Source organism: Pezoporus wallicus, unplaced genomic scaffold (assembly GCF_028554395.1).
Source record: "Pezoporus wallicus isolate ANWC-B61680 ecotype Strahan unplaced genomic scaffold, APGP_CSIRO_Pwel_v1 contig_227, whole genome shotgun sequence".
NCBI classification, from domain to species: Eukaryota; Metazoa; Chordata; class Aves; order Psittaciformes; family Psittacidae; genus Pezoporus; species Pezoporus wallicus.
In genome coordinates this window covers 1,560,172-1,586,847 of record NW_026635704.1, presented here as the reverse complement: position 1 = coordinate 1,586,847, position 26,676 = coordinate 1,560,172, and the positions used below count along the sequence as shown (strand labels likewise).

General features: G+C 36.6%; 1 protein-coding gene across 1 annotated transcript in view; it reads left to right on the top strand.

Annotated features, from left to right (window-relative positions):
* The window catches only part of CDH7 (cadherin 7), an 80,491-nt gene that overhangs the window by 14,188 nt on the left and 39,627 nt on the right, over positions 1–26,676 (top strand). Inside the window, exon 3 of the mRNA XM_057397401.1 lies at positions 25,215–25,509. Coding sequence (XP_057253384.1) covers positions 25,215–25,509 — 295 coding nt within the window. The remainder of the gene's footprint in view (positions 1–25,214; positions 25,510–26,676) is intronic.

The following is a 26,676-nucleotide window of genomic DNA, read 5'->3' as shown; positions in this document are numbered from 1 at the left end:
GCAGTGTGAAGTTATATCAAGCCATACAGGTGTAATCAGAAGTAGGGCTTTTTTCTAGATCACAACCTAACACTTTCAGTTGCAGCTGGTGACTTTTTGAATGACGTGGGTACAAGTGTCTTTGCTAAAATACTTTAAGGTGGTGAGTACTGTGGAAGTGCTGGCCACTCAGTCAAATTCAGTGATATTGCAGGAATATCAGCTGCTGAGAAACTGAGGCAACATCAGCTGTGATGAAAAAGCTGAGATTCTGAACAGAAAATATCCCAAATGGCTTTTCATCTTTAGAAACTGCACTACAGATATTTTACTGACACTTTGGGACATGGAGAGGCGATGGGGTGAAATTACAAAGGCTGAATGTAGGTAATAGCGACGAGGCTGCCTCCCTTGTAGTTAACAGAGCAGAAGGTGGGTTGAGTGTGATTCGCTGGAGGGCTCTGTTTCTCCCACTGCCTCTGAAGGCAACGCACAGTGACCTGTGCTCTCTGACTATCCTCAACCTGGGGTCTTACCCCTCCAAGCATTCTGCACAAAATGAATATTTATGTCTGCTCTGCAAATAAGCTCCCAGATGAGAGTAGTTACAGCTCTGCATAGAAATATTTTTATTTCCCAATCCCCATGTACTTTGGGGAAAAAAAAACAACCACAAACCCGACACAAACCAACTATTCTTCATCTATCTTTGTGGGCTCTTAGAGAAAAACTCCCCATTTATTATACTTTTTTCTCCTTCGCTATTTATGTTGTCTTTACTTTTTAACATAATCTCTGAAGCTCTGCTGTTTTATATACTCCCAACAGGCCATTTATAAAAGTGTAAAAGCAAATCTGCCATAATTCTGATATTTACCCATCTATATTTACCCATCTCAGGAACTCTTTAGTGTTCTATGAAACTGCATGACCTTTTGAGAAAAAAGTGTCATGCCATTCCTGTCAATGTTTTTCTACCACAAGTGTTGCAAATGAAACAAATGAACAGACAAAATAGTCAAGTTCTGCTTACCCACTTTATGATTGAACAGGTCTGGGTGAAGGGGTACTTCAGCTGTACAGCAGTGGTAGGAATTTATCACCTCAGCTTGTAACTATTCAGTCACTAGCAGCATGCACTTTTCTTAACTGTATAGTCACTGTGGGCTTTGCATTATTCCACACTTTATTTGGATTACCCCGAATAGCTGAGAGCTGACTGACAATCTGAATGTTTCCTACTTAACATGCAAGGCTAAAGTGTCTCTGTAGAGAATGGTGAGATTAAGGCACACAGGAAGAATTATCCAAAGGGATAACTTAAAATCTACTGCTTTTTCCTGGTTGAATTCATTAGCCTGCACAGCTATAGTGTAATTTCCTCTTTCCATTTTCATAAGAAGTTGTCTTCTCATATAGCTGAATGGATACAGAAATGGGTTTTATGCTGGGGATTTAAAGTGATGACAATTTCACATGCTCAAGCACTAAAAGACAATTTGTATGTAATTTCATTATTAGAGACGATAATAGAGTTGAGAGACTTATGGTTGGATACTGAACCAGAACATGCAGCTTTTTGATCTTTTAGTATAATATAGAACATTGATCCTTAACATGTGCCATTACAGAAGAGGAAGGTTAGTGAAGGTGATGACAACATCCGTAAACTAAGTAGCCCTCATGGCAGCTTTTTATTCAATGGCACAGCTATGCTATTTATATAATCCTGTAATGCCAGCTCTATGTTTCAGTAGACGAATAGGCTCTACCTGTAGTGCTCTGCTCTGAATTTCTTTTGAGCATTATTTAAAACTATATTTTATGGGTCTCTGACAAAATAGAAAAGCAAGAGTAAAATCTAATTTTTCAACTATATGCAGATGCAAGTCTCCTCTATGCTTGGTTGGCCATCAGAAAATGCCTGTTTTTTCCATGAGGTTTACAGTTTTGATGTCAGTCAAGCTCATGCTTCAGCTGACTTATTTTTAGCCATGTTCTAAGGTTCCTTTTCCTTTTCATCTGCTGAGCTTGTTTTTAGTCCTCTAGTTCATGCTACTAACTGTCACCTAACATCCAGTTTTACCTCTGTCCTCTGTTCTCACAGTTGTATGTTGGTGATGTCAGAAACACAGCGCTATGAGACTAGGGCTACCAAGAACTGTATTTGCATTATTCCAGGGCTAAGGAAGTCCAGTCATGAACCAAATTCCCCTTGTGCTAGGCACAGTGCAAGCAAACACAACCCATGCCCTGAAAGAGTGGTTTTGTAAAACAAGAGGCAATAGCAGATTAAGAAGCAATGACAGAATCCAGAGAAATATGGAGATGTTAGTCAACATCCCCAAAATAGCTTGAGAACAATAACTCACTATTGTTCTTTGCCATGAAGATGGAATATTATGTGTTCTGAAAATGACAATCATGCAGCATTTTTAGACATTATGAACAGATAACAGTGAGTTTTCTCCTGCTTTTGTTCTCCATCCTGTACGGATGACAGTGTAGTTGAAATTCAAAAGTGTGGTTCTATTTGATATCTATGTAAGTACAAGGCTACTTCTTTCAGACCAGTGAAGATAAAGAGTATTTTTCCGTTGCTTTCAAAAGATCAAACTGCACATGCTTAAAAGTTTTACGTCTTGTAGCCTGCTATGACACTACCTTTTCTGTGTAGCCTTTTTTCTTATACCTGTACTGCTAGACATAAGTGTCTGTCTACAGACTCATTGGGCATTCATTCCATGTATTTAGTATTTTCCATGTGTTACAATATAAAAGTGCTGCCAGGACTATTGCTGCCTTGTCAAGATTCTTCTGCTGAATTTCTTCTTTGCTGCACATTATTGTGTTTATTTCTTTTCTTTTTTTTTTTTTTAATATTACACTGCACTTCTCAAGTTCCTTGACTTTTTTAATTATTATTTTTAGTACTCACTTAATAAAATAGTACCTGTGTGCATATATTACTTTTTTAGTGCTAACTTTTACCACTTAAGGGGAGTACCAGGGGCAACATATTTAGAGAACATGAAAACATCAGGGAATAGGCAATGTCAAGTAAATTTAGTCTCATATAAATATACTGGTGATAAATCCCAGACAATATCTGCAATATAATCTTTTTCTCTCAACATTAGGCATTACCCTAGAAGAGGTGGCTGAGCTAAGTCGCTAATGATGGAACTGCTGAGAGAAGAAGGAAATTAATACTCTAGGTTGCTCAACTCTCTCAAAATAGCTTATCTACTTTATGCTACCAGCATCTTCTCTCACTTGTGGAAGAGACACTTACTGTCATGCAAATTAGAGACAAGGAGCTCTTAGAAAAAAACACTGGATTTTGTGCTGTTAGGAAAAACTAATTCTGTCCCAGCTGTTCAAACTCTGATTATGATATGAATACAAGCCTACACCATGAGCAGAAGTTTGAAAAGGTCATAATGCTTAATCTCTCATACCTTCAAGTCTGCAAAAGGAGGATCGGCCAGTTAAAAATGGGGTGGAGGAGGAGAGTTGTTGTTAACACCTAACTATAAATCACGTCACCTCAATCTATAAATGGGAACCACTTTCATCTTCCCAGGCTAAGTGTAAACTTAGCCAATTAAGAAACTCCATTGACAACAGAAGAACACATCATGAAAATATGCTTATCACCCAAATCAATCAAACTATACAATACATTTAGGATTAATTCTTACACGTTTTTGGCCTAGCTAAAAAATTTGCTACCATTAATAGTTCCTTCCATATTCAAGTTTTGCTGCTGCTACAGCCCTGTTCTGTTGCAAATGTAATGTTGTTATTTACGTGGGTGTAAAGAACGCAGTACAGTAGTAGTACTCTATAAATCATGAGCAATATAAAGAAGAATACACATGACTTTATCTTCCCGATAAATAGGAATACCAAGACAAATATAGATCTTTTGTTTATAGTAGTTCATGCACAATTATTCATGTACCAGAAAATACAAAATATACCTTACTGGCTCTTTCTCAGGCTGCCTTTTCCAGAATGCTCCCCTGGGAGAAAAAGACAGTTCTAAACATTCAAGAAGGTGGCAAAAGTTATTTATTGTGTTGTTTATTAAGTTGTGCTGTTCATACAGTAACTGAAGATTTAATTCAGAATCTTGAGATCATTTATGTTTATCCTAGTAGACCATTTGAGAGTATAAATTTTGGAATACAGCTATTTGGCTGTTTTAAGATTGAATTTTTGCATGTTATTTTATTTGGTAGGTTAGTAATAGAGGAATACTGAGGACTGATTGACAACAACAACTTATTCCACATTTTAACAGTGGAAAAAAGTAGTGCTTTTCTTTCTTATAGTCACATAGTATTCTTAGAGCCCTGAAGGCCTGTATTCTGGTGTTTCATATGGTTGAATAGGATGAATTTTGAGAACAGTTAAGGGCAGTCTGATATAATGTTCTATCAACACCACAGAGGAATTTTTTGCCCTCTCCAGGTCGGGAAAAAACAAACTTAATGCTATTTTCCTAGGTGATAAAAGGAGATTGTGCTATGTGAATTCTAAAAAATATTACCATAGTCATACTATTACATTTAGATTTCCTGTTTCTGCAAATAATGAGAAATTACCTTGAGGAGTATAGAGACATGCAATTTTGTTGCTGTGAAAAGAATTGAGCCCACAAAGTTATTATTCATTTGAAATGCTTCCAAAATATGGAAAATCTGGTACTTGGATACATGTGTGAGGATGATAAGCTGCTTAAGCATTTAATCCTGAGGTACCAAATTATAACCTTGCTGACTAGGCAATCAATACATTAATTTTCCTTACAAGGTAGGCAGGTGCTGTGTTAGACAAAGTTTAGCTTGTTATTGTGTAACAGTGAAAAGTTTTCTAACACAATTGGGAAAAGCAGCTCATCATTTCTTAAATTTCCATAATCATGGTATAAATGCATTGCCATAAATTAGTGAAATTATTAACTTGTCTTTCTTATGCAATTTATACACATTTTATGGGTAGAGTTATATTTAGGAAAGTATTTGGCATATTTTTATGTTTCTTTTTTAACTTGCAGGGCTATAATTCTGCATAATGGTTATATTAAAAACTGTTATATAATTCCTCTCGCTTCTGGATGTTTAACATCTTCATGCATGCGCAAACTGTTGTCGTCCCTACCCTTTACCACTTACCTGTAAGCACCAAGCCATCTTCACACTAACCTTCAGGCAACCATCCTAGGAGAAGAAAAATTCTAACTTCAGACCCAGGCAGATGGAGCTCATCTAGCCTCGTAAGGCCTTCCATCTAAGAGAACACTCTAATCAAACCTACGACCTGAGGACTTTGCTGTCACCATCCTAGCTAGCTAGGCCCTGGCAGATAAACCTCAGTTCCACGTACTCTGTACCTCACTTAAAAAATCCACTGCGCAGGCCCAAAGGGTTTACTCACACTTGCAAAACACTGTAGCGAGAGGTGAGGGACAAAACAGCAGGTGATAAGATGCACTGGAAGCTGCAGACCCAACCCTGTGTGCAGGCGATTCACAACGTTGATCACTTGAGATTGACCCAGGAGACGACAGTCATGTTCAGAAACATCCTGAATGACCAAGCAGCCTTTTTTCCAACTGGTTTTGCGTATCCCACATTGCCCTTTTAGTCATCATCACACTTGTAGTAAGGGTGGGTAAAGTCCTTCCCAAATCTTTGTTCACGAAGACAAGACGTCAAGCAATACACTTTCAAAAAGTTTCCCTTAGTCAGCATTGCAGTCCTGTGTTCATCCATATTTCTCTTTTATTCATTCCCTCAATTTTTTCAATGCCTTCTTGACAATAAAAAGCTGTAAACAGGAACACTCTATTATAACTTCAGCTGAACAAGAGATAAGCCAAATGAAACTGTTATTTCCCGTCTTATTGTATGATTCAAATTGCACAAGTCATGTTTGTTTCTCTCTTCACAAGCTCATATTGCTACTAGTCTGAAGATCTTAAAGCTTTACTGCTTTTCTGTTTTATTCTTTCTGTTGAATCAAGTGTACTCCTGAATGGGTATCAATCCCTCTTGAAAAATTTGGACAGCAAAAGAAATATTAATTGCTCAAAAAGTTGTTTCAGTTTATCGATTTTTCTGATAAATTGAATGAAACAATGTCAAAGGAAGTTTTATGCAGGAAACCAGTAGTAATTTGAGTGATAGCAGTGATGGAGTACGTCAATGTGTGTGTATCCATGTGTATATACATAGGAAACAATAGAAGTACCTCACATTGAAGAATAATTTCAACTTGTACTGACACATTTATTCAATTCAGATTTAGCTTAAGAGTGAAAGAAAAACTGAAGGTTGTAGTCTTAACAATTTTAGCGCAGGAAAAAAGAGATTGAAAAAGTTTAAGAGGAGGAAAAGCATCCCAAAAAGTGTGAGAACGCAAGGACCATGCTGAAACAATATGCTATGTTTTTCTCACTCCAGATCCTGATATAAAGCTGAAAAGAACATAACAAAGCAATCAATTAAAAGATTACTTTAGATTAAGGTAAAACAATCATATGTATATATCTTGATTCCCTTTGCTCTCTGCTGAGGATGTTCTGTAGTTATATGGGGCAGACGTTGGTTTAAGATACATCGATCCATCACACAGGGGTTCTAGAAAGGCCTTCTAGGTACCAATGCTAGCTGACTTATGTTAACACAGATGGGAAAGGAGGGCAGCTAGCCAGAGATCCAGTAACTCCCAGGTTTGAAAAATGTGCAGGAGCCGAGGTCTGCTAACTAGCAGATGCAGTTGAAAGGGAAAAATATGTAAGTGAAGCTCATTTGTAATCAAAAGAAGAAGATGCCATGTACAACAAGGTAGTCTGTGGTGCAAGACAGCAGCAAAAACAAATACTAAGACAAAACATGGTAGAAAAGTGAATTTATGTTTCTTTTCTGGGAAGTGGGAAGCAAAGGATAAAAAAGAAAAGATGTAAATATTTCTTAAAAAGCATTACTAGAGAGGGCTAGAGGATTCAGAATTTGATAAAAAAAAAAAAAAAACTTAAAAAATAAGCAACATGTGCCAAACAACATAGCACAAGAAAGAAAAGCTTTCCATCCATAGAGCTTCCAAGAATTTCTGGGTCAAGACAAAGCATGGATAAGCAAAAAGGCAACATGCAGATCTGGAGCTGTCCAAGCAAGTCTGAACTCTCAGCAGATGGGTGGAAGGATGCAGATATGTGCAGCTGTCAGGGCAGCAGCTGGGCCATGTCCAAACTGTTTCAAATTAAGAGCTGAAAATGAAAAGGACTAATGCCTTAGTCTACCACTAAGGAAGTCAGTCTGCACCTCATGAAGTAAATTTGCTTTCAGAGTTAAGGGGGTGAAATAATGACACCTGTGGGTTCTTTTTTTTTACTGAGTGTCTTTCAGAACCTCAGTAGCCACTTTTCCTTCTATACTGGTACTTTGAAGCTCATGATTTCATGTAACTGCATTTCCTTCAATCTATTTGCGGGGTACATAAGAAATTTTTCCTGAAGACTAATATAGATTTTGTTCCATACTAGGTGAGCTGCAGTATCACATTCAGCAATTTCCCTTCTATTGTTTTAGTAAGTAGAGCTGAGTAGGAGATGATAGTCGATCTTGCTAGTCTGGTGGCAAAATCATCTTTCCAATCTTGCTAGTCTGGTGGCAAAATCATCTTTCCAATCTTGCTAGTCTGGTGGCAAAATCATCTTTCCAAAATGTGTTTTGTTTTTTTTTTTTTGCCAATTGTATTTCTACTAGCACAAAATGAAACAATGACTGCTTTTCATGTGGGATGATACAGATCGAAAGCCCAGGTGTTTTGTCTTGCTTCCAAAATATCCACCAAACAGTCAATGAGGCTATGTGGAAGAGGGAAAGATAAAGATGTCCGCTTTGATGACAGATCCTTCTGATATATTTAGAAATAGAGGAGTCTGTATCTGCAGTATATACTAAAAATTAAGATATTTACCTTTGCTCTGAAATAATGTCACCTTCTGTGTATTAGAGGCAGTGTCCACTTTCCATTTCTGACCATTTCATGTGTGCTTTGTACTATGCTTAAATTGCAAACATCAATTTGGAACAGAATTTTGAACTGTAGCAGGATGAGCTAACAGGGTGTGGATCAGAATCAATTCTCTGTAAAATTACTTTGCAAGATAATTAGCAAGATACAGGGGAAACATGCTGCAGCTTAACCATCAAGGTCAGAAGAGTTAAGTAAGTTCATTATGGTGAAGAAAGTGATCTGCAGTATTGTGAATTTTCCTGGAGTCAAACACTCTTACACCTGTAAATAATCTTCACTGAGAACAGAATTGTGACAGAACTGATACGAGTGCCATTGTGGAGACTAACGGGGAGAAAACAGCTCTTTTTTTTCCCCCATGATTACTTGGATCTGTTAAAAATATAAATACAAAAGATGATGAACATTGCATTAAATGCTTTCCTAATATACACTCAAAATCAGAGTACATGTTTGATTTTGTTGGTGGCAACAACAGTAATGCAATAAAATAATCTTAAAACATTAAGACGCTATTCAATAATGTTTGGCTAGAGAATAACATTATGTTATAAGTGATGTTTTGGAAGGCAAAGTAAGAATTGTTCTTTCTTTGTGCTCCTAAAGTTGTATGGTTCATCAATCAACAGATCCTTTCTGACATCTTGCTATAAGGTTGGGCTCAAGGAAAACATTCAGTACTGCTAATTTTTCTTTTACCTCAGCTGGAGATTTAAGCACCTTCAGGGTGGAGTGTGGGACTGTCAGGTGAAGCAGCAGGTTGACTCATGGAAAAGGCCACTCACGGCCCTCACCTTGGCTTAGAAAGCCCGGGTGTCCTAAATAGATACAATGCAACAGTCTAATATGTGTCTGACTGTTTACAGTGTAGCAGAAAATTTGCTTTTAAAAGTGACTGTATAAAATCATTCTTCGTTACTCAGCAGATGGATCCTACGTGTGAGTCACACCTGCCAGTTCTGGTGGGGTTTTTTTCCTACTTATTATTGCTATTAATCCTGCTGAGCTAAAACAGCTGAGAGACAGCAAATTGCATTCTATTATTTCTTGAGTGTCATCCACAGACGTGCTTGTTATGTTCCACTGACTTACACCTGCAAACCCCAGTTGTAAGCTATGGAAACCATACATTTTTACAACCAGAACAGAATCTTAAGATAGCAGGGGTTTTACTTACTGATGTAACTGGAGGCATAATTCATCTCCTGAAAGAAAGCTTGTTTTTAAAAGGCTCAGCCAAGGTTGCAATATGAACAACTTACATATGACTTTTCCACTGAATCTATTTGAAATGCAAGTCACAGAAAGCATTGCTGGTTTTATACTACCACTTTTCAGCATGCAGCACAGTAATAGAAAGCCTGTGTACTGTCTTAATGCCTGTTTTACGAACAAATTTGTTTACTTGGTTAATTCAGTTTGCTCTTTACCAGTTAACATTGACTTCGCTAGATTTGGTGCTGAGTAACTACTATCCTTCCACTTGTATTGATATTTTTGTGTATATATGGACACAGCAACATGGCTCTATTACTTAACTAGTATGTTTCCTCTTTGATAAAAACCTGCAAATTTAATAATAGTACATACTGGCTCCTTTGTTCTCTCATATAGCCATTGTTTTTGCCTTCCAGTCTTCCACCTGTTTTAAAAGTAGCTTCAGAGCAGACTGAAGGGTATTCCTTATCTTGCGCTGTCATGAGCACTTGACCGCCAGTGGTTGGTCACTTCTGTTAAAAGCGTGTTTTAGAGTCTTTCATGTATTCTTCACTGAAAACAGATTAAACAAAACCCTGAACAATATTTTTGCCTTCTGATAAATTTTATTGAGAAAATATGAATAGCGATTAATGGAGAAAACAAGAGAGGAAGAAGCAATATAAAGGATGTATGTAGGAAAAAAAAAAGCCAATACTAGCCAACCACAAACTCCCAGAAGACCAGAATATCTGTGGAACCATTAGGAGAACAAAGTGTTCACCAGTTAGGAATGAAAAGAACAGCTTACAGTTGAAGAAACACAATGAACATTGAAGATGAATATGAACTAGAGACAGGTGGAAAATATAAACTCTGTGAACTACAAGTGAGATTATTAAGTAGAATTTTCTGTTCCCTTCAGAAAGTTTGATTTTTACATCCTTGATCTTCATTAGGTTGGCTGGTCTGTTTGTGACTTTTCTTTGCAGAAGATTTTATTTATTTGTCACATTTTCACAAGTTAGATTCCATCTATTCATAAGCAATGCAACTTTTTTTCTAAACTTCCATTGTATTTAAGTGACAATTTGCAAATTTTTTTAAGGGAAAAAGTATAGAAAATAACATAATAAGATATTTCTGGTTTATGTGCAGGAACAGTTACTATTTGGAGAATATTTACTGAATTTAAATTAACATTTTTCTTTTAAAAGATACATTTTTTTTGTCAGCATCTATAAATGTACAAGGTTCAGAAGTGCATGAATGAGAATGTGATTGTTTGTTCTCCCTCAAAAATATAAGAGCACATCCTCAATGAATGGAAATTGCTCTCTCCCTCCAGGGCACAGAGCTGTGCTGATTTACACCAAGCCATATCGAGCTTCCCTAAGGGATAAAATTTAGCACAGTTTGTTAAATTAAGTGATCATTTTAATGGACCACACAGAAGGTATGAGACAAAAGTGAAAATGCCATGAGTGTAAAGTTCTGAACGTTACAATTGGTGACAGAAGGCCTATCAATGAGACAGTAATCCTATAAAAATACAGAAAGATCAGATTGCTTGTCGAATTAGAATTGCTTTAATATGGATGCATGCAAGGGGATAGCAAAGGAGCTGGAAACTTTCCATCTGCTTTGTATACAAAGTGATTAGATTGTGATCACTTAGACCAAGAGGATAGAAATGAGGCACAATTCTGCCAGGATGAGACATGCAAATTGGATCAATTAAGCTTTGAGAGTGCTCAGACAATCTGGTAGAGACGTTTACATGCTGTGTCAAGTGAAACTTAGCAAAGATCAGACTTGAATGCTGGGGGCAAGTATTATAGTGATTTAAACTCTAATCTCCAAGAGTAATTCATTGCTTTCAGATTCAGTTATAAAACTGATCAGATACTATAACAAAACTATCAGATACTAAAATAAAAGATCCCTTTAGGAGAATTTTGATGATATAAACAAGAAGCATGGCAGACAAATTAGTAACAGTCATCTGAGTTGAAACATTCGAGGAAGACAAGAGTAAATTCAGATGACTGATACTGTCTGCAGTTGGTAGAATACACAATACGAGTAACTCCTTTACCTTCATGTTGACCACAATGCATCAGAAGCAGGGAGTGTTCTCATAAGGAACTCATTCTGTGCTCTATTTTCATTGAACTAGAACTCAGGAGAACAATATGAAAATGATCATCAGGTAGAGTGCTCTAGCTTCATCAGGGGCCATCTAAGAATTTGAATTCTGTACCCTATGCAACGTTTCACAGTGACAAGTGGACACGTTGTTTCAGATAAACAGAGGGGGCTTTATGTAAATATAAAGTTCTTAAATTATTTGAAATACTGGAACCTTGAGAAATGAGTTTCTGAAGGAAAACTTTGAACATCTTCAGTAGAATCCAGATGGCTTTCAGAATTAGAAACAGGTATGCCCAATTTGAATGTTAATGTAGATTCAGCAAGTATACATGATCAGTGTAAAATAACACCCGCCATTTCAGTATTTTCTTATCATCTGTTTATCAACTGCATATAAATTTCTTAGATTTCCAGCATTTAACAGCAGTGAGTAAGAAACACAGAAAGAATGTGCTCTGGTGAAAACATGAGGAACAAATGAAAAAATCCTGGGTTGGCATCAGCACTGTACATGGCAAAACACATATCTCTGGATTTGTTCTTTGAAAAATGATGAATGAATTTCAATTTTAATCTATAAATATGTTCTCATTATTGTAGTAATAGGACAAATTGTAATGGATTCAAACTTCAACAGGGGAAGTTCAGGTTAGATATGAGGAAGAAGTTCTTTACTGTGAGGGTGGTGAGGCACTGGAACGGGCTGCTCAAAGAAATGTTAAATGTTCCATCTTTGGCGCTGTTTAAAGCCAGGTTGAACAGAGCCTTAGGCGACATGGTCTATTGTGAGGCGTCCTTGCCCCATGGCAGAGGGGCTGGAACTAGATGGTGTTAAGGTCCTTTCCAACCGTAACTATTCTATGATTCTATGAATGCATAGGAATTTGATGAGATTATCTTTATTATACCTTCATCATACTCACCAAAATAGAAAAAGGCATCAGGAGAGCACTGCCCTTTACATACAGCTGTTAAAATCCTTCTAAGCTGGAAGGCTTTACAGTTAACCTAGTATTGTTCATGTTAGTTTGCTATGGGTTCAAAATACCAATGCATTATCTTCTCCCCCACAGCTGCTTTCCCGAAAACAGCACAAAACATGGGCATTACAAGAATTTATTTCCCAGCCCTTAATACTATAAGAGTAAAAGTGCCTATCAAAATATGAATTACTATCTTGAGATCAGTCTGGTATAACTGAAAACCCTGGCAGATATGCAAATGTGAATGGTTAAAAAAAAAAGTTAAGAATAAATCAAAACTTTTAAAGTATTTATTTGTAAAGGATCATTTTAAATGATGTGGACAGTTTAAGGCAGAATTTCAAATGTTCGTACTTACTGTGCATACCCTACTTCAGCTTGTTCTGAATACTTAACGGCTACAGTGTAAATTTATGTAATGGAATCACTTAAGCTTTCAGTTTTGCTGCTTACAATTAGTCTGTGATGCACATTGCTGTTCATTAAAGTACCCTTCCTTTGCATAGGGATTAAGGCTCTATTTCAGAAAGGCGCTTAGGCATATGCTTAGTACCAACTTTTACGAATGTTAAACAAGTCCTGACATTCTGTACATGGGTAAAGATGATTTTCTTATTCAGAGAATTCTAAAATAGAGATTTTGTTTGATGTAGCACAGGGTTAAATTTTCCTTCTCTCAACTAAATTTTGAGCAATGGGCTGTTAATTAACTTGACAGTATATACAGATGGCTAGATATGTATTTTAGAAACACTTGGGTTAAAAACCACTGTGATAAACCATCATCATTGAAATACATAAGAGTAGGGGGCGGGGAATTCTAGAGCCTACTGAAAAAGAACAACTTGTTTGTCATTCGGTGCTTTACCTTTACTGAGCTGGTCACACTAGTTAATAGAAAACACTACAGAAGTGTTTAATCAAGCCAGTCTGAAAAAGAAATTCTAAATGAAGTGTAAACACATACTGACCACAGTAACTTGTGTTGTAAGGTAAAACATTAAACAAGGTTTTCTTCTGCTTTTCATAGGGGAACTCATTTTAAGCCCTGTAGACACAAGACAAGTGTCTACAGGAAGATATCTAGTACTGCACTTTATTTGGTCATGCATTGTTTTATCATGTTGTGTTGTCATTCTAGCTATGAAGCTGTAATGCTTTGCCCTAGATTTTCATTGCTGCCCTTTCCATATGAAATAATTTATTCATATTAAAATGTTGCAGTAAAATTTTACATTCAAAATCCTCTGTTCTTTCTCTATTTCCTTGACTCACTGTCAGCTCTGAGCAGTTACGACTCTTCTCCCAGCAGGACTTCCCACTGACTAATTGTGTGTGATACAGGCATTGTGTCAAATTCTCAATTTTGCACTTTAAATCTAGGAGTATCTTGATTTTACTGGGAATACTTTTGGGATTAGATTTGTGGAAATGCTTTAGGAAATGTCTGGGTGGTGTGAAATATTTTATAATATATAACCAATATTATCATATGAAGAATTGTCAATTTGAAGGTGACTGTAAATCTGTCAGGAATGTTATCACTAAGTATTGCATTCATGCAAACATATAAAACTTTATGACAAAAAAAGAGTAGGAATTTAATTTTTAAGAAGCAAACCACAATAACAAACACTGATGCTCTATTATAGATGTTATCATTTATGAACATTAAATGTGGAGATGTAACCCAACATGTTAATTCTGCTTTACTTTAGCAGTTTCATAAATATTATTTAACAAGTCCTTAACTGTTTTCAGGGAACTACAGGTTCATTTGGCTGTGGACCCAGTTAATTACATTTTTCCTCTATGGTAAAACTTTCATCATTAAAATTATCAGTTCATGCTGTTGTCTGTAGTCCGGTGCAGTATAAGCTTCTACAGTCACAATTACTCACAGTAATTACTTCAACTGCTTTATAGTTACATATTTTACCATTGTCTTCTATTCTATCAGAGTTTCAGCACTTCCTATGAATATGCAAAGCAAGATTATAAGTGGATTTTTAGTAGCATTAAACTTTCAAGAGCAAATGAAATCTCAGGAATTGATACAACATAAAACCAAACCCAAACAACAGAAAAAAGCTCTGCACCCTCTGGGAATCTATTCCTTGGTACTAATATTCTTTGGAAGCAGGTTCCTATGAGAAAAATCATTATCAACCAAGCAACGCTGCAAGCTATTTTGGATAATTGAAGCAGAAACAGGATAATCACTCTAAACTATAGATCACTAGTTTGACAAACAGGAGACAACATGGGAGGTATAATTTTCACTTTAAAATAAAGACATTCAGCATAAGTACATCTCTTATCTCAGAAAAGACTTTCATATGAAATGAATTTTTGTTTATAAATTTGATATTATTGATATGGTAATCAAACAAAAAGTGTATATGATTATTTTTCCTGCTCAGTGCTATTACAGATAATTCTTTCGATTAACAGAGTTAGCTATCAAAAAATAGAATCTCTAGTATGTTTTCATTTTCCATCAAATCCTAGGCCTGAATTACCACAGCTAAGTAGAAAAAGTAACATGGGAGAAAAAACTTTCCAATCAGTGTTCTTTTTTCTTTTTTCTATTTTCAAGAACAGGGAAAAAGTAAAAGCACTAATTTTGCCTTATTGCAGGTATGCAAATTCTGCTATTGCCTTTCTTCTTTCATCTCCCCTCTTTTACTGTGCCATAGGGCAAAGTGTATTCATGCATTCTCTAGTCATATAAATAAATAAGGCCCCTTTTAAATAATAATAATAAATGATGTACGGTGGTAAAAGGACAGAAAATATTCCTATCATTGTAAAAATATATTTTATGCATATATACATGTATGTATTTCATTCAGGAGAATTGTATACTCAAGGAACAGTACTATATGTATATTAATATTGTGCAAGAGGAGATTAGTTCATGTGTTGTGCAGAAGTAATTTGAGAAGAAGAATGAGTGACATTTCTCAAAGGCTCTGTTATAGTAAGCTCCTACATATGCACAAACTTTTCAAGCCATGTACATCTGCCAGTCCAGACATATATTTCTATGAATTATACTAGGGTCTTAGGTATTTATTTGCCATGCTACATTTTTTTTAAGCACGATCACTTTCATAGAAGCTATATGTGGACAATGCAGGGAGAAAACATCCTGAAAAATTTTATTACACTGCTGAAATAGACAGTAGTGATTCTAAGAGAATTTTGTCTTACAGCTTCAGTGATTCTTGGCAATAAAATAAATCATATCACTGAACCAAAATAAATCACTGGACATTGGTTTAGTCTATTACAGTGAATAGTATGGTGCATTAAGAACAAATGTGGATCATATGAAAATACTATTGGTATGTATGGAAGAGAACTTGGTCCCTTTCCTGAAGAAAAAGAAAATGCAGAGACCCAACTACAGCTGGTAGGAATAACCATTCAAAAATTTGTAACTAGAAATTCACTCTGTTGGTATTTTCAAATTATTTAATTGCTTTAGGCTTTTTATTAAATGAGCATTTAGTAATTGTGTTTTTTTTTTATAAAAAAAATCTATTTAGGTAAAAACAGAAGCAGTTTTTATATGCTAAGTCAGATAGCAAATCTACTTAGTTTGTCAGTGATGAAGCTTTGTTACTGAAATACTCACAATGAGTACTCCAAGGAATAGGTACTTATAGACTGAGAGCGGTTGGGAAAAAACAAAAAACCCCAAAGCTGAATGTTGAACAGGTCTGTAAGGTTTCCAATGTGCATATTGTTTACAAACACTGTAGTCTGTTTCTGCATTCTAAATTTAAGCAAGATAATTTCTGAAAAGCTTGAAGTGTGTGTGAGGGGAAAGCAGGTCCTTTTTCCATTTGTACTCTGAACATGTTACGTTGCCTGCAGGCTCTTGGTGGTGCTACAATACAGTATTGCTATCCCCCCACTCCCAATAAATATTATGCAATTAGCACATGATGATGCACAGCATACAGATGGCTTTTACCTCCTGAAACTGCCAAACTGTCTTTTTAAGAGTGTGAATGACAAACAGTCATTTTGGAGAGTGACATGTCATGATGATGGCGCTTTAAAACCCCTCAAGAATACTCAGATGGCTACATATGCCCACTCAGCTCCATCTACAGCAGCAGTTGCTTCTGAGTTCTTCCTGTAGCTGCACAAATCTTAATGGGCTGGCTGCACAATTCCCTGTCGCCACAGGGCATTTCATGTGCTTATTATAGCTGGGGGGAAGAAAGCGCAGATTTGTGATTACAGCATCTGCAGACAGAGGAAAAGAAGAGGGAAGATAAGGAAAAATATGTGTGTGTGCATACATATGCACATGTATGTAAACATACATACACTTTAACGTACACATACATTGTAAACATATAATCGCAATCACTATGCCATTATATAAAGGGCTAAGTTATACAAGTGTACAGAGAGTGAGAACACTATAGACACAACTGAATGTTTTTAAGAGAAAAAATGTCATAAACATGTGACATGGTTGTTCTAATCATATCTAATTTTCAGTATTTCCTCTTAATTATTCAACTTGCTAGACTTTAGATGACAGTATCTCTTATTCCTAGAGGAACCATTCATCTGAACTTTGTCTTCCACTTGGGAGCCTTGAGGGCTTACTTAGATAATCACTGGAATGTTATGAAGTGTAAGTTTTAGAGATTTGGTACATCTATTTTGAATTTTGTTTGAACAATAACTGTCAAGGAACTAAGGAAGTTTCACTGTTCTCTTGACCATTTAACCCCCCTTTATTCAACAGGTTAGCAAAATTAAGCATTCACTTCACTTTATCTGGCTGAGGTGATAAGGTTATTATCCTCCTGGAGCACCGATCAGTCACTTGAGAGTATAAGATCTATAAATTTTTTCACTAAACTCTTCCACTAACATTTCTGAACATTTTATTGAGGAAACAACACAGAGGAAAGAGAGGCTAGTAAAGCCTAACTGGTTATTCAAAGTTTGATCATGGAAAAGAGTGTATTTGAGTAAATTAATAAAAATTCTTACTATTTTAATTTCTTTGGCACAGAAACATACAGCCTGTAACAGCAAAAAAAGTAAAGAAACTACTTTAAAATGGGAAATGGGAAGTTTTGTTTTAAAATTATACTTAGTTCATTCAGAGCAAGCTGACCCTTACGTTATTCTCCCTGCCCATTGGTCATGGTTTATGTTTGCTCCGCAGTTCCAGCACTTTAAAATGAATGGTAATTTGATTTATACCTTCTTTTTTCTTTTTTTTTCTTTCTTTTTTCTTTCTTCTCTAGAGTAGGTTTTTCTGTAGACTTGGAATAGTATTAATATACACTGTCAGTAAAATTACAGCTGACCAGATTCAGGTTATTGGCGTTTTCAATTACCATTACACTAACCAGAGCGTGAAAGGAAGATGCTTGCAAAGTTATACAGCTTTACTCCCAAATACTGTTCTTGCCCAACACTGATTAGTCACTGACGATCAGCTCCACTTACTACTTCAACATTTTCTTTCATTTGTACTTTTCGATTTTCCTTCCTGTTTCCTTCCATTTTAGCTTGTCATTTCTCCTTTGGCCTGTCTTCACTGGTTTTCCTCGTGCCCTATCTCCTGTGTTTCCTCTCTTCCCTCTTTATCCATCTTATTTATTTTCTCTCTTATGCTTTCTCAATCATGCATATGCATAAATAGCTTGATCATAGATGGAGCTTTGTTCTCATTGGCTTTAGGTACATGTTAATATGAAGACCTTGGAGGTCAAAATACACCAAATGACATACAATTTATCTGCAGAAGGGCTATTAAGGACAAGCTGTGGGATGACACAGCTGGTAATCCCAAAGGGATGTGGCCTTGTTTCACCTTGAATGTAAATGTGCTCATGTGATAAGTAATCTTTCATTACCTCAGTGCCTTTATGATGATCCTGGATAGATTTATTGATTTCCAGTCATTTGTAGTGCTCTAGCATTACCCATAGAAAGACAATAGAGGAGTCACAGAGACAGTCTGAGTTCAGGCAGCCTCTAAGGACAGAGCTGGATGCGAAGAGATCTCAGGAATGTCTGGGACCTCATTTGTCTCAGCAACTCTTAGATCTTTGGTCAGCTCTGTGCGCTCTAGACAGAATTTTGTCAGTTTTAGATCAAGACAGTGAAGAAATCTTGTCTAGGCTGACTGGGTTTTGGACAAACCTGTCAGCAGCTGCTCGTGTTAGATAAATATAATATGGTTATAACTGTGGTCTACAGCATGGGACCTTGTACTCCCACGTGACTATCTCTGCACTTGCTTGACAAGGAGAAAGTCTGGAGGCAATAAAACAGTGCATGAAATTGCTAGTATGTCAAAGTGGCAAATTGTGCCACTGTAGCATAGTTGTTGTCTGTGCTGGTTCCCTACTATCCTGAAAACATTGCCAAGACAAGGAAATTCTGGCAGCATTACAAGCTTATTCCTTCTTTTGAAACTCTAATTAGAAATGTTAGGGGTTTGTTTATAGTCCTTTATATTGACTTGATCTCTTGTCCTCAGTATTATCTGTTATCCTGAGAGAACAGAACAGAGACGAGTATATTTCTTTCTGAGATCAGGCTTATCCTATGGTTTTACATAAATTAATAAAACCAAAAGGAAACAAGCACCCTCCAGGAACTTCTTTGTCACTATCTTAATGTTTCTTGGGGAAAAAAAAAAAAACAAAAAAAAGACTTTTGTAAGAAATTCATTCATTACCTGCTGAATAACACTTTCACTAGAGCCTGGGTGTGAAGTCAATTTTATGAATCATGAGCCTTTGCTTACATCAATAAAATGTTGGGAAATCTTTCCCATGTGACTTCTCTAATGATACTAAAAAAGAAATTTAAAAAGTGTCATAAGCTGTTGATATTGAAATATGGTTACAGTTTATAAGAGTGAGAATTTCATAGCTCTCCCTGAAAACAATTGTATTAGTAACTAATCGTTCATGATGCCCTTAAATAAAACATGGCAAATATATGGCGTGTGTGCCCACTGGATTTTATTTAAATTTTAACTCCATTGTCTACAATGAATTTTAAATATTAGATATTATTTGATTGAAATTGTTCCAAATCAGCGACATTGAACACTTAGTTATCCTGATAGTGAACAAATATAATCTTATATTTTCAAAAGAAAAAACATACAAATATCTAGATCTTTATGAGTAATCACAATTCAAAACACCTATTAAGCAGTATAATATGAGGGGAAAAGGGAATTCAAAGCATTCTAGATGCAACCACAGTAAATATTGAATCCAAGAACTGAAGTTTTAAGAATCTGATTGTTGTGATGAGCAAGCTTTAATAGAAATAGCCAAAGTATTTTTTTTCAAATCACCTGTTTTCTTTCATCTTCTGTTATTACATATTTAATATGTATACACCTGACAAGTTCCCTTTTCAAGTCTTCCCAGAAAGCAGGGAGGGGAAGGCATGTTTTATATGAAGACAAGAGTGTCTTCATCCCACAATCAATTCTAAGTTATGGTTATAAATAGACAAGACAATTGCTCTTGGCTTGGTATTCTTTCCTTCTTTTGTCCTTTCCTGTTTCCTAGTCCTTCCATGCTTTTAGTGAGAAGGAAGAAATAAAGCTACAGTTGCATCAGTTCTGTATCACCAAGAACTATGGATGCCTTCACAAGCATGAGGAGGAGGCAGTTTTCATTCCTCTCCTCCCTTTCCAGTTATTTTCACAGCAGGAAAGGAAAGGGTGCAGGCAAGGTAACTCCTCCTTGAGAAAACTTTTCAGGTGTTCTGCATGTAAGTGCACATTTCTTATGGTCTGAGGGAGCTATGGAGCTAGGTTGAATTGAAGCATCTCATGTTTGCTCTGTCTTTTTGTCAGCATTACCTCTGTGATCCTGCTGGTGCTGAAAACCCAGCAGCTCCTCATGTTCTTCCCACGCTTTTATTCTTCACCTGGAATCTGTAAACTCTGCAATGAAACATTAGCCATCCTGCCACAGGTAGGATATGGATATTGCACCTGCTTTAAAGGAGCCTGAATTGAAAAACTTTTCATTCAGACCTCAAACGTATTGGTGGTGACCAGATATACTGGATTATCTCTACTTCCTGTTAAAAACAAATGTCCTTTGCTTATTGAAGGTACTGCATTAACATACTTTAATGGCAAGTGATGGAAAATGGCATCATTTTTGGTTTTATGGGTCTGTACCTACAAACAGACAAAATCCCAAACCTACTGATTACCGGGGATCTTGAAAAAAACACAATAATCATCATCCTAAGGATCCACATAAATGTAAATGCATTAGTGACCCTATACTGGGTTATATTGTTGCAGGGCCAAAAAATATAAGTGAGGGCAACATTCAATTCATTAAAGGACTTAGTGTAGTAGTGCCTTTGCTACTGAGTTAAACTGACTGCTTTCTTCTCTCACACTATCTAAGCAAGCATTTTCTAAAACTGAGAAGCATTTAGGACATTTAGAGGGAGGGATTTTATTTATAATGTTTATTGCATACTTATTCTGAAAGAAAATTTTTCTGGGATGTTCTAGAATGGAATCACATGAGATCTACCCATTGAATCCTTGAATCTTCCATGCCTTTTGAAACAAGGATTTGAAACTGCCTCTGTGTTGATCCTCTTTACTTTGAAAGTCACAGTCCCTATGTGCAGCTACAGGCTGAGCTGCAGTTCTCTGCCTCCTACTTGAATGTCCCTGTAGAAAGTGAGAGGGTTGATAGACAAGATAGTAGATGGCACTGCCGAAGATTCATTCTGGAGCCTTCCTCTAAACTCCTGAGGACCAAATATATAATTCTATATAATTGTTGCAAAATTAATCACACAAACAAATAAAAATTCCAGGTCTCTTTCTTAAATACGCTTCTACAAAAAAGAACCACCTCCTAAAAAAACAAACAAACAAAAAAACAAACAAACAACAAACCATCAATAAAAAAACCAAACAAACAGTCAAAGTATATTCTACAGCCAACATTATAAGAAATGTATTACTTCTCTTTTCCTAGGATGTTAAACTAAATAGCTGGAAGTACATGTAGTTTGAAGCCATATTTGGTAGTAGCAGAGGTGTAAACACGATACAGGACTGCTGCATTTAAAAATTTTGTTCTTAGTTGCAAATCACTGATGCTTCTGTATTAATGACTTCGAAGACTGCTGTTTGGAAGGATTATGTTGGGTTGAACCAGGATAGAGGTGATTTGAAAAATGCACCAAACATACATCTGGATTCTGCCAGCCTAATTTATTTTTGCATTGTTCTCTTGTATTGTACTTTCAAGATAACTAAGATTGACACTAAAATGCACATAAAAATGCTGGAAAAAAGTCTTTAGAGTGCTTTACACAGAATTGATTATACTGTAGTGCCAAAGATAAACTAAATCTTGAGCTATATCGCCTTTCTTATGTTAAGTGGGTAGAGAATTGAGCTTTACTAACTTGATCATGGGCCAGCATTGCTTTTTAAAGGCTTAGTAGTATGACGTTTTAATGAAAGATACAAAGAAGTTTGCTCTCCCAGAGCCTCAACCTTGGAGTAACAAAGGTCATTGCTAGTCACTTTATTAATCTGCGCAGTAGCAGTTTTCTACCAAGGCATGGTTCCAAAAAGAGGCTTCTGTTCAGCGTTTCAGTTCAGGTCACCAGCCACTGTAGTGTAATCCATGAGGAGATTTATGGAGCTCAAAGTGGGACTCCTTAAAAAACAATGTTATCAGCAAGCAACTGAGTTAGCTAGGGGGAAATGCTGACGCTACAGAATTTCTTCTTTCTCTTGGACATGAAAGACTTACTCAGTGCAACTTTGAGGATTTACACTCCTGTCCTCTCCCTTGAAGGTCTCTTTTGCTTCAAAAGACTGCTAAAAAGTTATTCAGGATAGGGCTGGATCTACATATAAGGTGAAAGGGAGTTTCTTCTTGCAGTGCAAGACCCGGGTGCGAGTGCTACACTCTAGTGTGCTGATGGGCTTGCCTTCACCTCCATGAGACAGCACTTTGTTCTCAGAAAGTTGAGACATGGAATCCCTTCCTTCCTCTGCCTGAGGAGATCTACTTGTACATCTCTAACCTTGAGAAAACTGCTGTTCCTGTTAAACTGCTGCGTATGCTGGTCTCTTCTGCTTTTCTCTCATCCAGCACATCCTTAACTATGCCACAAAAAGAGGAATAACTTTTGCAGGGAGAATGGAAGAGTCTCAGCCACCACAGAAAGACCAGTACTCTGCTAGAATATGAGATATGGAGAAAACTATATCACTTCAAGAAGACAAAGGCATTGTATCTTTGTATACCATAACTACAGTTCCTGGGTAATGTGATGCTTAACATTTCAGTCTAGATTGCAGGATTCTGGCTATATAGGGCAACCCGTAAATGCCTCTGTAGCTCAGAGGAGACTTATGCACCCTGAAATAGGTCTAAGAAAAAGAAAAGAGGAAAAAAAAAGTAAACCAAAACCAAACAGAAGCCAGGCAGAATCTTAATTGCACAGGCCACTGCTCCTCTGTAGGGAAGGTGAGTACGCCGAGTCAAGTCTGAAAAAGCAGAAAGAGCCCTTAAAATCAGATTTGTGAGATGATCAGAGCTATGGTTTATTGAATAAACCTGAGCCAGTAAGGCTGAGGAGTAGGCAGTGCTGCTGATCTTGAAAGAGCCTGGATGTGAGATACATTTTACCTTGATCTGCCCACAGTGTCAGCATTGACTATTCTCCACTATACTGAGAAGCAGGACTTTAAATGTTTGGGGAGCTCCATCAAAGAAATCTTAGGCTTATTTAGATATCTCAGGAGTTAGATATCAGCAGAATGAGGATAGGTTATATTTTGAAATCACGTAGTTAATCTGGTTTAGACACCCTAGCTGTGTTTTTTGAACCAGTACAAACCTCAGACTCCATTTCTGTCTTAAAAGAGAGAGTGTACTCTAATTGCGTAAATATGAGATATCCAAACAGTATAAGGAAATAATGTGAAAAAATAAGCATCTTTTTATCCAGCTGAAAAATTCAAAACTGATCATGAATACTTCCCCACTGAAATAAGAAAAGCTTTTGCAGCTGCGCTAAGTTATGCCTGAGATAGCAATTTTCTGCATGCATTCTGGAAGCGATTACTATCTCAGTGATACCCCCAGCTGAGAAAAAAAAAAAAAAAAAGTTAGTGGAGGAAGTGATGATGATGATGACAGTAGTGTTACCTCCAAACTCAACATGATGTTGACTTAGCATAGGTACAAAATAGGTAAAAGACATAATCCAAACATCTTTAATATTGCCCTTAGCTATTTACAAGTAGTAATCCACTTTTTAAGTAGCGAGCATGTACTTTGAAATTTACTGATGTTCTTTTCACTTATAATCATATTAAATATTCATGTGTGTATTACTTCCACATGCGATATCATATTATGATATCCATATCAATTGCTTTGTTGACAGGAGTTTGAATAGTACATGAGAACTGTTGGAGTCTGTTCTGCAACAGGAAGGTGGGACTCAGTAGACATAAAAGAGCTAGAAAACATCTGAAATCTTGCTCTGTAAATAACTTATGCGATGAGGAAGAAATTTTATTTCGGTAAACCTGTCTTGCAGTTCCAATGGAAAATACATTTTAACCTACTGAGCTGCATTTGTTCTCTGCCTGCTACAGTAGTTTCAGGGAAACTACACCTAACTTTCAATGCTGTGTAGTTCAGGTGGTGCCAGGACACTTGGTCTTTCTTACACTCTGCATTTTTCTGGAATTAGATAATGGAAAACAAGATATGGAAGTGAACTTACTGGCCCATCAGATAGTAGCAAGCAATCTATCAACCAATCCATTTTAATTCATTTGGTATGTTTTATAGCTCTACACACCAAACACTGAGGAAATCATAGAATCATAGAATAGTTAGGGTTGGAAAGGACCTTAAGATCATCTAGTTCCACGCCCCCTGCCGTGGGCAGGGACACCTCACATTAAACCATATCACCCAAAGCCTCGTCCAACCTCGTCTTGAATACTGCCAGGGATGGAGCATTCACAACCTCCCTGGGCAACCCATTCTAGTGGCTCACCACTCTAACAGTAAAGAACTTCCTCCTTATATCCAATCTAAACTTCCCCTGTTTAAGTTTGAACCCGTTACCCCTTGTCCTATCACTACAGTCCCTAATGAAGAGTCCCTCTCCAGCATCCCTATAGGCCCCCTTCAGATACTGGAAGGCTGCTATGAGGTCTCCACGCAGCCTTCTCTTCTCCAGGCTGAACAGCCCCAACTTTCTCAGCCTGTGTTCATACAGGAGGTGCTCCAGCCCCCTGATCATCCTTGTGACCCTCCTCTGGACTTGTTCCAACACTTCCATGTCCTTTTTATTTTCAATATGTCGTTTCCCATACATGCACAGCAGCAAACACACACTGACATTAAGTTTATAGCAATATTCATTTAAAGTCTCACCCTTCAGTAGAATAATAATCTGAAACCAGAAATGTGGGTAAATTCAGGTAGGAATAAAATCACAATTATAATTATGTGCATAGATAAGTGTATATGTGTGTGCGTGGCTATGTAAAACTCTGGTATGAGAATATTAGATGCATTTGAAAATGAGTTTGTTTGCAGAAAGAATGACATTATCTTTCTCAAAAGAGCAAGCTGACAGATTCTAATGGTCCCTTACATGCTGTCCATGATAAACATTCAGCTTATCTTTCCAAGAACAATAAAATTTCATGTATTGCTGCTTGACTTAAGAATTATTTTTACATATCTCTATGCCACTGACTCTCTTGTAAGTTAATCTCATCTCTCATCGATTTTTCACCAGCTTCACTCCGATGTTGATAAAGGAGATGGTTCCATCAAATACATCTTGTCAGGTGAAGGGGCAAGTTCCATTTTCATTATTGATGAGAACACGGGCGATATTCATGCTACAAAGAGGCTGGATCGAGAAGAGCAGGCCTACTATACTCTCCGAGCACAAGCACTAGACAGGCTTACTAATAAACCTGTGGAACCAGAATCTGAGTTCGTCATTAAGATTCAGGACATAAATGACAATGAGCCAAAATTTCTGGATGGCCCTTACACTGCTGGAGTTCCTGAGATGTCTCCTGTGGGTAAGTGCAAAATACACTGTTGGTACTGTGGGAAATGTTCCTATTGCCTTTTTAAAAATTTCATTTTCATTGTATCACACTAACCTAATTAATTATCTATGAGGCACCTGCAACAGTTAGATATTTCAAGGCTTAACTGGAAATAACATGCTAGATTAAGTATTTACCTTTCAAAAATGTTGTAAAACTCAAATAGATATGTAGGGATTCAGATAAGCATTTTATGATATTTTTCTCATTCTAGTGTCCAGAGGCTTTCTTTTATAATTCTCTTTAACAATAATAAGTTTCATACCTATGCTATGGTATTCAGAGGTGATAATATATTATTTTGTTCAGATAAAGTCCGTTTTCAACAAACTCTTCAAATTGCTGCTACTGCATAATTTTTTGGTAAGTGTTGCATTTATCAGTAGCAGTTTACTATATATTTTTTCTAATACTGAAATTCAGCTCTCTGGGAAATACATGCAAGCAACGAGGACTGGGGTACTGCATGAGATATTTTCAAATTGCCAGTGAAATCAGAGAAGAATGTCTTTCAGACTCCGTCAGAAGAACTGCTAATTTTTCCTGAGTTTGAATTAAGGAAGAGTTTAAGCATCAAATCCACTATCTCCTCATTTAAAAGAGAACAAATGTTCATCAGTTGTCAGGTGCTGATTCAGAGTAGATAGGAGTTTGGCCTGGAGAGATTTTGGTAAATTTTACTTTAAATTATAAATGCAAGCATGAAGATAAAAAAGCACAACTTAATCTACTTCAGTGGAAACTGTTGCACGGGAAGTGTCACTGAAGCTTAAGAGAGTCATGCGTTTATTGAAAGTGTAATTCTTCTTGACTAATTTTAAACCATATCAAAATATGAACTCTTACAGTAAGACTGCCCATATATAATTTGCTCATTTCTAGATATTACTTCATGTGTTTTTGGACATTAAACAATGCCTCTAAATTAGATCTAGAGAGGCAAAGATAATATCCCCTCCCTAAGTGCCTTGCAGCAATCATTAGTCAACATTGCTTTTGCATTTGAAATTTAGTTTAGGAGCCAATAGGAGATAAGTAAAACACTGCTAATGAGTTTTCTCTTTATTTATTTTCCTAAGTAGTGACCATAGATACTATTTCTCGTTTGAAACTTTTTCATTGTTACTCAAACAGTAT